General features: G+C 43.8%; 1 protein-coding gene across 1 annotated transcript in view; it reads left to right on the top strand.

Annotated features, from left to right (window-relative positions):
* SLC12A8 (solute carrier family 12, member 8) overlaps positions 1-14,152 on the top strand; it is a 47,532-nt gene that overhangs the window by 25,868 nt on the left and 7,512 nt on the right. The window contains exons 6-9 of the mRNA XM_010020854.1: positions 4,596-4,683; positions 6,167-6,254; positions 9,372-9,518; positions 12,553-13,120. Coding sequence (XP_010019156.1) covers positions 4,596-4,683; positions 6,167-6,254; positions 9,372-9,518; positions 12,553-13,120 — 891 coding nt within the window. The remainder of the gene's footprint in view (positions 1-4,595; positions 4,684-6,166; positions 6,255-9,371; positions 9,519-12,552; positions 13,121-14,152) is intronic.

Here is a 14,152-nt window from a genome sequence, read left to right on the forward strand (position 1 = left end):
TTGAAGACCAGTAGCGACATGCTGTCTCCTATGAGTATCCTCTTTGGATTGTTTTGCTCCAGGTTGGTTTGTTTTCCCTGTTTCTCTGTATTTTATTGGTACAACTCCAGCAACACAAGTGAAGTTATCCCAGTTTTATGGTTGAGCAGTAGTAAGCAGAAGCTGGTCTGTTTGCTTCCTGGGTAGTAGCTGTTTAAGCCATTTTAGCTGGGTGTGCAGTGCAGCTGGCTTTATTCCCCCAAGTTTGTCATTTAATAATCGAGAAGTAGCTGAGTGTTCCAAAACACACCTCTAGAGCTGGCTTGAATGGGAGAGAATGGGCACGGAAGACTTGTATTTGCTGTCTTCAATCAAAAAGACTAACATACTTGCTACTCAGGATGTGAACATAACCCATATAGAGATTCTGTGCATTAACCAGATGTTTTCCTGTGTGTTTGTAACCACCTTCTTGATGCACATGCTTTGCTGCTGCACTGTGATATTCAAACACTCAGCTGCCCACCTAACCAGGGCTTTGCATGGGGAGGGAGTCTTGGGAGCTGCCTGCCCATGTTCAGCTCCTAGCAGCAGCCATGCAACTGTCAATGCACTTTAAAAATGAAGTTACAGGTTGTTTCTGTTGTGCAGAGAATGTTTTTCTACTAAATCCCTGAGGTTTCCTGTCTAATGAAAGAAGTGTGTTGTCATGTGATACGAGAAAGTAAGATGATGTTTGAAGTGGTGTTAGTGGAAAATATCATTGTACTGAAACCAGTTCTGAAATAAACCATATTTGGCACTTTCAAAATGACAGCAAATGGATTTAGAAGTTTTGGGCTAAGTTATCAGATGATGTAAACTGGCACAACTCCATTGAAGTCAATGGAGAGCTGCCAGCTTACATCAGTGGAGAATTTGGCCCTTTAAAAAAATTAGCTACAATTCTTATCTAAGATTTTCCATTCTTCATGTTTTGGGTGAATTAGAAAAAAACAAACAAAACTAAAACTTTACATTCTGTGGTAAATTCACTGGAAAATGCACTGGGTGTTTGCAGGTAGTCATATCTACAGTTATAAACCATGGCTGATGGAGTTAGAAGCCAGAGCTGGTGGTGATGGTTGTGCCTAATGTACAATGTAGGTGGTCCCCTTGTGCACGTATCCGGCCCTTGGATGATGCCCAGGACTGGATTATGCTGGGAATAGCAGCAATGTACAGACTGTCTCAACTATAATTTCCTGGCTGAGTTGACTGTTTTTTTCATGCTTCCTTGTCCAGAAGCTTTGTCATTATCTGCTGCTCTCCGAGATAATAGACAGTGTGGAAAATCCAGTCTGCTATCTCGTTGAAACAGAGAGGTGGATAATTTTCTCCGTGGACAATCTGCAGATATGATTGCTTGAGTTCAGAATAGATTGGCCATTTCCCTAGGGGCAGGTCTGTGTCTGGAGGAAGGAATGTCCCAGCTTCTCTTTATTGTTGCATTTTATAAGCAAGTGTAGGGTTTTATTTCTGTTGCGTAGCTAGAGTCCCTGGAAAGGCTTTTTGTGGCTACCCACAAGTCAGACCAGTTCTTCGGCAGCAGGTGACAGAGGCTACGGGTGATGAAGATTGTTTAGGTTTTTTTGATAACTAACCAGGTTGTTCTTTCATTGAAAAGTGGGGTGGTCAGTCTGCTGCTCACAAAAGACGTTCTCAGTACTGCTCTTTGGCAGCTCTCAGCCTGTCTGGAGAATTACTTTTTGGGTGGTGGTGGACAGGTGGCTTTGGCATTGTCCATACATCTGTACTATGAGATTGTCCATACTTTTGTACTGGTCAGGTCAGAGATGAACTTGCAACACAGAGAAGATGGCTTTGGCCTGAGTGGCAGAGAATATCTCTGTTGATTCCCTCTATGGTGGCCTTGGCCTTTGGCAGTGAAGCCATGAGGCTCTGGTGAGCTCCTGGAGATCCTGACAGAAGCTAATGGTGTGCACTGGCCTGGGTCTGACCCCTAGCTGCTGCCAGGCAGGAGGTCAGGCAACAGTGTCAAGATCCTGTTTATGTGGGCTCTGGCAGGTCATCTCCTGGCTGCTTGTGAATATGTGTAGGTCTGTGGAGGGAGGCAGTGGGGCGGCCTGGGCTGTGCAGTCATCGCTGTGCTGATGACTCACATGTCTTCAGCTTTGTTCATATCCCATCCAGCAAACCCCACTTTGGTGTTTCCCCCGTGCTTTGCTGAGGCAGGAGTTTGGATGAGGAAGAGGTGAGTCAAGCTCTAGCTAGAAGATTTAGAGGTGGTGCTAGATGTTTGGGAAACTGGGCCAAGAGGCACATGAGATTAATAGCTGTCCTGACAATAGTTTGTTCCCTTCGAAATAAAAATTCAGAGCATTCTTAGCTTTCTGCTTTGCCCCTGAATTGCAAAGTAGCATGCCATCAGAAGAGTGCTTCATAGACACTTCATGTAGCATGATGTTTGTGACCATTTCCATGGACTTCTGCCTTCTTAACTTTTCTCACCTCCAGCTAAGCCTATCGTGTAGCTGTTTAAAAGGAGCAGTGCTTGAACAGCACTTGGAAGCTTTATCTAGGGAAAAGCACACCAGTTGACAGGCTTTTAGCAGGGCTGTTTAGAAGTACATCCACAGAATAGTCTTCCAGGAGAAAATTAAGAACTCATTTTGATTTGTAATGTTTTCGGTATGGTGTCAAGGATTTAAATCTGCTCTGAATCTGGAAGACAGCTCTTCCAGGAGCTGAGGAATGCCAGGAGCCCGTGGGGACCAGGGAGTGGCTGCTGGGTCTCTGGTTCTGTGATGGAGAGAAGGACAGGAAAAGATGGTTGCTGAGTGGAATGATCAAGGGGGAAAGAAAAGATGATCAAGGAAAAATATTAATAATAAATAAATAAAGCTCTGGATGCTTAGCTGATGTGTTTGGCAACATGGGAGTGCCTTGTGCTCGTTAACTTGCTCTCCTTATGGCAGTACAGTGAGGAGAGGAAGTATTACAATTCCCATCGAGCAGACAGGAAGATGGAGCTGGAAAGATGCAGTAAAGCCTGGGACAGAGCAGGGAGATGAGCCCCTGTTTCTCAATTAGCAACCCAACTCTTGCTCTCTATTGTCAGTCTATCAGTAGCCATGGTCTGTAGGGAAGGCATCCATCTGTCTGGGCTGGGCTTGCCTCCTTTACTCTGGGATTTATCCCATGGCTCCTGTCCACCCTTTATCAAGGGAGAAAACTCTTCCAAGCAGCAATCTATGTTTGAGCTTTAAAATGCAATGGGGCGTCGCTGCTTTAGAGCTGTTGTCACTCAGATGCGCAGCCTGGGAGCCTTCATCAGTCTTGTGCCCTCTGAAAATGAGGAATGACTGCTGGACTTGGCAGCCGAGTGGCAGAACGATGTGCGGTCAGTCCCCTGCTGCCAGGGCTGGCAGATGCTGCAAGTGCCGTAGTGCTGGTGTCCTTCTTCTCATTGTTGTTCTGTGGTGATCTCACTCTGGCTCCCAAGGACTATCCCATGAGCACTGCTGGCTGGCACCTGGCCCATGCGCCTTTATGAAGACGTTAATCTGACATCTGAGGGGTGGGACAGCAATGGGGAGAAGTTAATGTCTTAAAAAGGCTTTTCTGTCCTGACTTCAAATTGTCCAAATTTTCATCAGGATTACAAATCACTGATTTTTATTTTATTTTGGTTTTTTGTTTGTTTATAGCAGATATCCAAAGTCTTCTAGGAAAAGTTTTCAGATAATGTGACAAGAAAAGTTGTGTTTTCTTGCCAAGTCTGGTATGACTCCTCCTTTAACTATGGGCAAAGGCTCATAACCAATCTGTACCTTGGGTTCCTAGCCTCAACATGGAGACTGTAATCCATTGCTTCATCCTGTTTCCCTTTCTTCCGTCTTAGATGGCAATTTTTTAGGTTAAGGACTCTTCCTGATTGTACAATACCCTGTACTCTGGCCTAAAATAACAGTTCAGTACTTTATTCTTAGTGCTACCACATGTTTTCTACATGCTGCTGGGACAATCACTCGCCCTCTCAGCACTTCATTTTCCTATCTGCAAAGTAGAGATAATGCCTACTTCCAAAGCAGATCCCTTGGCTGGAAGGTGCCAGCTACGTGCTGAGCGCTGTTATTCCCTCTGCTAAATGCGCATGTGATCGTCATTAAGCACAGACAGGACAGGCCGTTTTGTAATGGTGGTTGTCCCCCATGAATGCAGGGAACTGTAATGGATCTGGTCTGAGGGGGTGCTACCACCCGTTGAATGCACTGCTGTGATGAACAGTAGCATTTATCTTTTTAACAGTTGGGCAACACTGTCTTCTGTGAGGTTTGCATTAAGATAAGATGGGTTTTGTTCTGCTTCCCTCACCATCATTGTTCAAACTGGACAAAGGGCTCTTTGTAGACGTGTTATTGGTGGCTTGCTTCAAAGACACGAACAGTTTCTTACCAAGCATCAATGGAAACCAATATTTGTGTGTATGGCAGTGCAATGAAGCGATATAGTTACTGGTTAACCAGTTAACTGATTGATTAAATTATATTACATATTGTAATACCTATTGTATACGCTATAACTTAGATTAACTCTAAACTGCATCTATACAGGTGTGATGGCTGGGTTCAACATGAGTGGGGATCTCCAGAAGCCTGCTACCAGCATCCCCCTGGGGTCTCTGGCTGCTATTGGCACCTCGTAAGTCATTAATTGGGAAAAATTTACTCTTTGGAGACTGCCCTGGATGTGACCAATCTCTTTCATATTCCCATCAGCCTTTTATTACTAACCATCTGGAAAATTAAAGTCTGGCTGTCATTCAAATTATTATCCATTACCACCACCTACTCTGGGTGGGTTAGAGAAGAGTTTCTTTAATGTGGATGTAATCAGTCTTTCCCTTGCTGGGTGGGATGTGTGTTCGTGCTAGCACACAACCTACCCCTGTGCTGCAGCCTGGCTGTCCCAGAATGGGATCAAAGTTCTCAAAGGCCTAGGGTGTGTGATTTTGTCCCTTATTGCTGTTGATTTTGAAGTGCTTTATTTTTCTATATAAATAGAAAATATTAAAAAATTTAAAAATACAAATTTTATTATTGGGAAAATGGGGCCAAGACAGGTGAGATGACATACCCACCTACAAGGCCAGGGGAGTGCAGGAGCCCTTCATCTCCGAGCAGTGCTCTCCCCAGGAAATTCTGCTTTCCAGGAGTAAAATATTGTTACATATTAAAAAACACCCCCAAACCTCAGTAAGTTTTCTTGACTCTTTTCATTGCCACCTAAATTGCTTTTGAAATTATTACTTTTAATTGTGTAACAAGGTTCAGACAGAAAGGAAGGATCTTCACAATTCAGAGGGATTCCTGCCAAAATTGATGCTTGTTTTAAGTGAGGGAATTCCATAGGACACAGAAGTATCACAGAGGGATGGACTGGGGCCATTCACATCTCTGCTGTCTAGGCTTTGAAGACAGACTGGATTATCCCTCCACCTGAGTACTGGAAAGGCCAGGGACACCAGAAGAGGATCGTGACTCGGGTTGTGGAGCAGGCTGGCTGTGGTGTTTAATGTTACTGCCAGAGGAGAGGATCTGTGTACCTGCAGAATCATAGAGTTGTTTGGGTTGGAAAGGAACTTTCAAGGTCATCTAGTCCAACCCCCCTGCAATGAGCAGGGACATCTCCAACTAGATCAGGTTGCTCAGAGCCCTGCCCGACCTGACCTTGAATGTTTCTAGAGATGGGGCATCCACCACCTCTCTGGGCAACCTGTTCCAGTGTTTTATCCCCTCATTGTAAACAATTTCTTTGTCGTGTCTAGTCTGGATCTACCCTCTTTTAGTTTAAAACCATTCCCCCTTGTCCTGTCACTACAGGCCCTACCCAGAAAGTCTGTCCCCAGGACTGGGTTATTCCCTCCCTGCACACATCAATCGTGCAGGTAGCTTCCCCTCAGAGGTACTGTAAGTCACGCTGCAACTGTCCCTGGTACATTGTAATCAGTAAGAAATGTGGACTGGTGTTAAATTAATCCCTGAAGCTAAACCATGCAGGAGTAGCCCATGCAGAGTGATTGAAGACACAACCTGCTGGTACTTGACCATCTCCTGTCTCTGCTGATGAGCAGAAATACCAATGGTCTTGCTGGAAAAAAATACTCTATTTGTATTGTTTGCAGGTGGTTTCTGTACATGGTCTTTGTTTTTTTGCTGGGAGCCATTTGTACCCGTCAGTCGCTCCGCTATGACTTCATGATAGCAGAGAAGGTAACTTGTTCAAATAACCCAGTATGGTTTTATATAATGGTGCTTTCAAGTGGACATCTGCCTCTCTGAATGACTGAACTTTCCAAAGCCTAAGGAATTTGGGTACGCATCCCTCATTGAAATTCAGGGGGATTTTCCCATTGCAAATCTCAGTGTACAATTATTTGTATAGTTTTGCATTCACCAGGATGTCCAGTAATGCTGAATCTTGGCATAATCACCCAGCAATGGCTTTAAGAGCTAAAATATGCTAATATGGTCTAATGATAAATGCTGTATTTTATTCAGTGTTTCCTTTGTCTTTGGTGAAAGCTTAGACCAAATTGAAATCTCTAAAGAACCCTGCTGCTTATCTTGACTAAGTCAAGCAAAGCTTACATTTCCATATCTAGTGGGCTATAATTGCAGGGCAAGCAGTAGGATTATTAAACTCAAGTCATTCCACATGGGTGTATATACGTGAGGGAGGTTTTCAGTGTTACAGGCAATGAACCTTATCATTTTAGGTCTTGAAAAAGAGAGCAAATGATTTTGCTGTGTGCTATTGTCTTAATTTAGATGGGGTACCGACGGGCTATGTTTCTGTTATTCAGCATTATGTGGTGTCATGGGTTCACCATATTTGACACTATTTCTTGTGATTAATTTAAAATGGAGAGGTTTGCCGTTTGTTTAATTTGTAGTATGGTTTTAATCTAAAACATAAATTTGAAAATCTGGCTTTGTTTTCTTTCTAAGTAATTGTAGCTCTAGAATTCCTCCAGCCCCCAAATAAGCTCCAAATTATTGGTGGGGCTCCTGCTAAAGTCAAAAATCATCTCTCTTTCAGGGGAAAACATGTCCTTGTGTGTTAATAACCTAGTAGGTGAAAAGTACAGTAACTAGAAGAATCAGCTTTAAATGAATCCACTGAAGAGATTGTTAAAGCTGTGGTTTAACTTCAAAACCCATGGGGTACAGAATGGATGAAAAATCTCACAGTAAAGAATGTGAAGATATTACATAATGTTAAATATAAAAAAACCAACCAACCCAAGCCCCCAGAAAGCAAATTCAGTTTTCTTTTCCCTAGAACGGAACAAAACAGTGGTGCAATCCCAATATTCATGTTGCTTCTTTGAGTTATTCCAAGCTGCTTTAGATTTTAATGACTTTGTTTGAAGAGAGAGAGGCGGGGAGAGATCATTACACATCCAAATGCTCCCTTTCTGTCACTCACAGGTGAGCGAGTGCTTGGCTGCTTTTCTCCCTTACAATACTTGTTTGGCTTTTGAAACATAAAAATGAGATTCAGTAATTTCACTTCTAATGAGCTCCAAGTGCCAATTTCTTACAAAGTATTCACACTCTCCATGCTCAAACCCCCCAGCAAATACTTTCATCAGCATCAGTGAAAAGGACTCTTCCCCTCTACCCCTGATTTGAATGCCAAGTAGTACATTTAAATGCAAGCATTTTTGGCAGCTAAAATAATATGTGGTATCTAGCACAACTGTTTGTGTCTTCCAAGTATTTCTCAGGTCAGGGCATGATTAGAGGAGAGGGAAGGGAAGATTCCCCGTCGAGTGTCTGTCTGTTGGTCTAGTGGAAACTGATAATTGATTATCTTTGCTTCAAGTTTCTTCTGTCCCTCCAGATAAAATTCACAAGGCAAGTGGACTTCATCATGGGGAAAATAAATGTTGTGGTAGGAAGTTTGTATGGTTCTGCACCACAATGTTAATTTTACATGCCTTTACTGAGCAGCAAGCATTTTATGGCTTTTTATCCAATCTCCTCTTTGATGTGTGCGGATTTTATACGTGAGGAAAAGGCAAATATAAGCTTGAATCATCTTTAGCCATGTACATTTTTGTAATTCTTTCTAATAAAACATGTGCCACCTGACTTCAACAGGGGCAGAAGCTGGGAGGACCCACATTTATTTAGACCTCATTTTCCACGACAGGGGGCTTGGGAGCAAAGAACATGTGGGATGCAGGGGACCTGCGTTTAGTGACATCCTCTGCCATGGATGTCTGTCTGTATCTCCAGCAGCTTCCTGCAGTGGAGTATGGGCAGGATGGGTCTGGACCGAAATTTGGGGTTTTTCTCCGTGCCTGGCCTTTGTGTTGGTATTACTCCTCTCAGTCTTGCCATTCTCTGTGGCTGGCTGCTGGTTGTCAGACATGTATGGTCTTGCAGGACTTGGGGATGGCACAGGCAACTCTAGACCGTAGTCTCCTTGGGCGTATCTGCTCACGTCCTTACACCATGGTACCAGGACCACTTCCATTTCAAGGCTTTCTTGCACAGTGTTTGTATTGTGGGGTTTTGTGTACTTGGGTGGGTTTTTTTAGACATGCTGCCTATGCTTGCAGCACTGGGGACCTGTGCAGAGGGATCCCAGTCCTCACTCTTGTGATAGACCATGAGCTGCCCTACTTTCCCTGCATGCCTGTCGGAGATGCTCCCCATTTGAAAGGGTGCTCAATAAAACCAGTAATAAAATCAGCCTTGTTAGCACTGTGGCTTTAAAGATTTAAGTTTTGTGTTGGCCAAAGGAAATTCTTTTCTCATTGAAGACAGGAAAATAAGGTCATTGTATTATATCCTTCAGTGCGTATTTTTTGAGATGCCATTTGTTTAGGTGGCAATTTCAATTTGGTTTTACTGTGGGTTTCTTTCAGGATTGGTTTTCCCCTTTGGGACCCAGGGGTTTGTCTTCCTGTTTTGGATGGTTGGAAGCCTGGGCAGCTTTTCCTGTACGATGAGCTCTGTATATAAGTGACCTCTCCTGAAATAAACTCACTTCCAGTTACTTAAGGGGAATCTAATAGCTGTTGCTTTGATGCAATTGCTCCAAGCGGCAAAGAATTTCTTGGATATGAGCTTGTCAAATGGCTCTGTCGGTACAGGATGTTCAGTATTAAATTACTTTTATGGGATAATTTTCCTGTATTAATCGCTTGCACTTTATACCACAGACCAGATAAATTGCTGCTTTACCAAGGCTCACTCTGTTCATTTAGCAATGTTATGAAATGCATGTGATCTCTTAAAATACATGCATCTAAGACTGTTCGGGGTCTTTAGAGAACAATATAATCAACTTTGCATTCTCTCTGCTTCCTCCAGGTATCCTTGGTGGGTTTCTTGTTTCTGCTAGGGCTGTACATCTCATCCCTGGCCTCCTGCATGGGAGGGCTGTATGGAGCACCCAGGATCCTGCAGTGCATTGCCCAGGAGAACGTGATCCCCAGGCTTGCTTTGCTTGGACATGGGGTTAGTCATCCTTTCTCTGAGATTGCTGTCAAACCTTCACCTGAAGGAAAACTGGTGATTTAAGAAGCCAGGATGGCTATGTGTTTATAGGATGAGATGGGGGATGTATGAAATGCAAGGAGGGGAAGGCTTAGGTCCTGGTACCCTATGCATGCACAGAAAAGCCAGGGAATGGGTGCTTTTATTATAAAACCAAGAGGCCAGCTGCCTGCAGTCCTTTCCCTGCCTGTTCCCTCTGCTGCACCACCTTTGTCCCGAGTTCTCTCATGGGGCTCCCATGCAGGAGCAGCCCTGCTTCACTTCAGGATCTCGCTCACCCACCTCTGTGCTCCAGCCTGAGGCTGTCTGTCCTACCCCTGTGCATGGACAGCCCTTCCTGGGCTGCCGTCAGTCCCTTCCCTCCCTCCCTCAGACCCACTTCTTTGAGATGTCCCCAGTAAAACAACTACTTATGATACCACTTTGCCCATGGGGATTTTTGCCAATGCATTATTTATGCTGCTGCTGACCCTAACCATGACTGAGGGAGATTCCTAGCTCTTCTCTGCCCTCCTGTCCAGGCCAGAAGCCTGAAGATTTTGTCCAAGCACATAATGAAACGGATGGTAACTACCTCTTAATCTTTTTTTCTTTCTTTTCTTCTTTCATGCACATTTTCCTTGAGCTGTTCCTATCCTCTCTGGTAAGCTCATAGCTGAGTATGTGACTAGTTGTGGTGCTGTGGATTCAGCCTGTGTGCACTGGAGAAGAGGACACTTCTTTGTAAGATAAGGTGCCTTTTGAACACTATAAAATAAAACCAAAGAATAGATTTGAATAGTTAAGTTAGGAGGCTGCTAGGCTCAAGATATGCTTTGAAACAAAGTCTTGTTTTGAATATGACAAGAGGCTTTTTCCTTGTCCTCAGAAATAATCCTCATTCACATGAGCTGTTCTACTGAGATCAATTAAAGTACCAGTCCTACAGAACCTTGGGCGACATAGTTTAGTGTGTGGTGTCCCTGCTCATGGCAGGGGGGTTGGAACTAGATGATATTAAGGTCCTTTCGAACCCTAACTATTCTATGATTCTATGACTCTGTAGTCTTGGGATATACATTCAGCACAAACTATTTTTTCTGTTTTTCCCTTCTTCTACAAAGAAAGCAATTCCATCACTCTCAATAACCCGCAGTACCAAGCTGTCTCTGAGCGGCTGGGAAACCTTACAATGTTTTGCTCCTTCAGAGCAGTTTGTAAAACAGAAAAAAGTATTTTACTATAGTGGTATTTATGAATGTTTTAAAATAGCTAAATGTTTTGTAAGTATAATAATTTTATATCCTTTGTTTTATGTTTCTCAAAGTAATTTTCTAAAATTAAAGTCATAATAGTAGCAATAATAATAATAAATAGTCAAAATTATAGGGGAAGCAGTAACGACAGCAAAAACTTCCAGCTCCTGAAAGCAGTTGTCAGGTGATCCCAGAACAGGCTGTTCTCCACTTGGCAACCCTCATGAAATTCTCAGGGATTTAGCAAAGCTGACTGCAAAGTTGATTCCCCCTCTTTCTGTCTTTCTGTCCAATTTTCTGCTCTGAACTTTGTCCAGGCAGAGGGCCATGATTGGCAGGGCTCAAAAGGAGTTAGAAATCAAAGGCAGGTCACTCTTCCTCCTTCCTTCTCTCTGCCACCTTGAAGATTGTCTAGATTTGGTTTATGGACAGTTAAGTTTAATTTGCCTTTACCTATCTGTTCCGCATCAGTTGTTTTCTGTAGTTGAAGAAAGCATTGTAGTCACTGTAACAATAGCTGATGGGAGGGACAGGAGTGTTTTCTGTGCAGTTAAACCTAAGCCAGAGGCATCCTGAGGTCATCCCATCTGTTCCCTATCTCAGTATGTCTTTCTGATACCAAAGATGCTTTCTGAGAACTCTGTTCCTTAGTCTCTGAGACATACTTCTTTTTGTTATGAAAAGGTATACGGTCCAGAACTGGTCCTTTTTCTATTAATAAATAAGAGCAGAAGAAAAACAAATAATTTCCATTTGAGCTTTGTGTTTATTAAAGAAGCACATGCAGTAAGAGAAAACCTAAGATGTTTTGTAAGGTCCCTTGTAAGATGTTTTCCAGTGAGGTCTTTATGTACAAGCTTCTTGGGTACTGAAATGGCAAGAGAGTGCTTGGCCCAAGGTAGGGCATGTTAGACTTGGGAGTAAAGTTCATGAGCTGATGGCTCAAGTCTTTCCACCGCTGATGCCCTTTGCTTTGTCTCTCTTTTTCTCCTGCTTTCCCTGCCTTCACCCCACCCCAAAGGAGAAGAGCAGGCAGTGTTTCTCATGTCTTCCTGGCTTCCCGATGCACTCCCAGCATCACTGGGGGCTGACTCCTGCCTTCCAGCATCCTCAGCTGCCTAACCTCTCTGCTGCTTTCCTCCTGCCGCTGGGCTGAATGCCACTCAGGTGGATGAAAAGAGGAAAACCCCAAGTGCAGAGGCTCAGCAGACCATGGATTTAGCTCAGCCTCATATCAGGGCAGGGCCAGAGGCTGCTGATGTGAAGGTGGCACTGCTCCATGCAGGCAGATCTTCTTTGTTGTCGAAGCCTTTCCAAAGGCAGCGTGCGGGAGCCTTGTGGGTAGGCAGTGATACAGAGTCCTGAAGAGAAATTAGAGACAAGCAGTTAACTCTCATTAATGTGTTTTATAGCCAGACTTCCCATAAGCCCCACAAGTCTTTCTGAAGGTTTATTGCTGCTTTAATGACATTGTTTTACCATGGAGATACAGAGTGAGAGTGGATGAATTTTCCAAAGATAAAGCTTGAGGAAGGCTCAGAAGCAAGGCGGGAGCTCAGCAGCTTTTGGCTTCCACTCTGTTCTGTAATTTATTAAGCTGGTGAGCCTCTGTTAGCACATTTATGCATGACTTTCATGACTAAGGGGGTCCTGCAGACCACCCAGGTAACCACCCATGGCAGCTAAGCAAGTGGGGAATCCTCAAGGCAAGGCTTATGGTTATTAGTTTTAAATGTAGGTTTGTTTTCTTTATGAACTAGAAAGGACCCAACAAGACTCCAGTGGCTGCAATTTGCTTGACGAGTCTCATCACCATGGCTTTCGTCTTCATTGGGCAGGTGAACGTTCTTGCTCCTATTGTCACCATCAACTTCATGTTGACATATATTGCTGTAGACTATTCCTATTTCTCAATCTCCTTGAGCTACAACATTCAGCAGAAACCTGACAAGACCCAGATGGAAAACGCTAGACCTGCTCACTGTTCCCAGCCTTTAATTTTCAGCAAGCCCTCCAGCCGTGCAGCAGATGGAGTAATTCAAAGCAGATCAGATGGCACCTTGCTGGAATTCTCAAAAGACATGGACCAGCTTTTTAAACCATTTCGTAGCGAGCCAGGTGCTTGCAAAAATGAAGAAGGCAAGAATTTAACCCAAAAGGTCAAACAAAAGAAGGCAAAGAAGCCAGCCAAGCAGACATTACAAGACAGCTTTCTGCTGGACCTCCATCACGATACTCCCTCAGCTCAGTATGGCTGGGATGAGACCACAGAGCCCCACAATGACACCCAGGAGGACTTGGCTAATCAGGGCTGTTGGCATGATGCAGGTCCATGCTCATCACTGCCTGTGGATGCCCAGTGGACACCCAGACTGCTGGAGCAAAGAGAGCGGTTAAGCGCTCCCTGTCCAGAGGGGAGCAGGTAAGGGCTGTAGGAGATGGACATCTCTGTGTTCACAAGGGGATGGTTTATAGCCTTAGTCCTCCTGATGCTTTCCTGAAGGCAGGTGTGAAACTAGCTTTATACAGGGATGTCATTCAGTGATTCATAGCAGTAATATCATTTATTCCAGGTGAGGGTAGAATTCATTGCAGTCATCACAGGAGAAGTTCCAATGCAATTTCCGATGGAAGATTAATCACAGGAAAGCAGGCAGGACTATATTTAGTGTAGGGTTGTTTACTATGTGCTCAACCCTGGAGGAGTTTAAGGCCAGGCTGGGCAGAGCCTTGGGCAACATAGTTTAGTGTGTGGTGTCCCTGCTTATGGCAGGGGGGTTGGAACTAGATGATCTTAAGGTCCTCTCCAACCCTAACTATTCTGTGATTCTATGATTCTATGATTATTATAAGCAGGACTGTATTTAGTGTAGGGTTGTTTACTATGTGCTCATTATTATACACTTGCACACTTAACGCTGCACATTAAAAGGTTTTGAGTGTATCTTGGGATTTACTTCATCCTGGTGCAGGGTAGGAGGGAGCTGTGTGAGTCTAAAATTGAGGCTATCAAAGTGCAGTGGCCCCAGGCCATAGGAGGAGTCTAATTCAACATCCACAGCTAAGAGTCTGAATTTGTTCTGTTGGTGATGTGGGTATTTGATAACTGTGCTTTTATTTGCTTGGAGTTTGTCATCTCAGTGCTGTAGTTTTATCAGTGTTAGTCAGTTAAGCTTCATAAACCTCCCCGAGGAGAAAAGCATTATTTCTTTTTTTTTTCCTCCCCACCAATAGGGAAACTGAGGCAGAGATAGGCAGGTATGGCCTTCAAATGGACTCAGTACCAGAGCTGGCAAGTTTTCTTTTCTGTTTTCTGTTTTTTATTTTCTAGCATTTCTTATTTCATTTTAGAGGTTTCAG

Source organism: Nestor notabilis, unplaced genomic scaffold (assembly GCF_000696875.1).
Source record: "Nestor notabilis isolate BGI_N333 unplaced genomic scaffold, ASM69687v1 scaffold5008, whole genome shotgun sequence".
In the NCBI taxonomy this organism is placed as follows: domain Eukaryota; kingdom Metazoa; phylum Chordata; class Aves; order Psittaciformes; family Psittacidae; genus Nestor; species Nestor notabilis.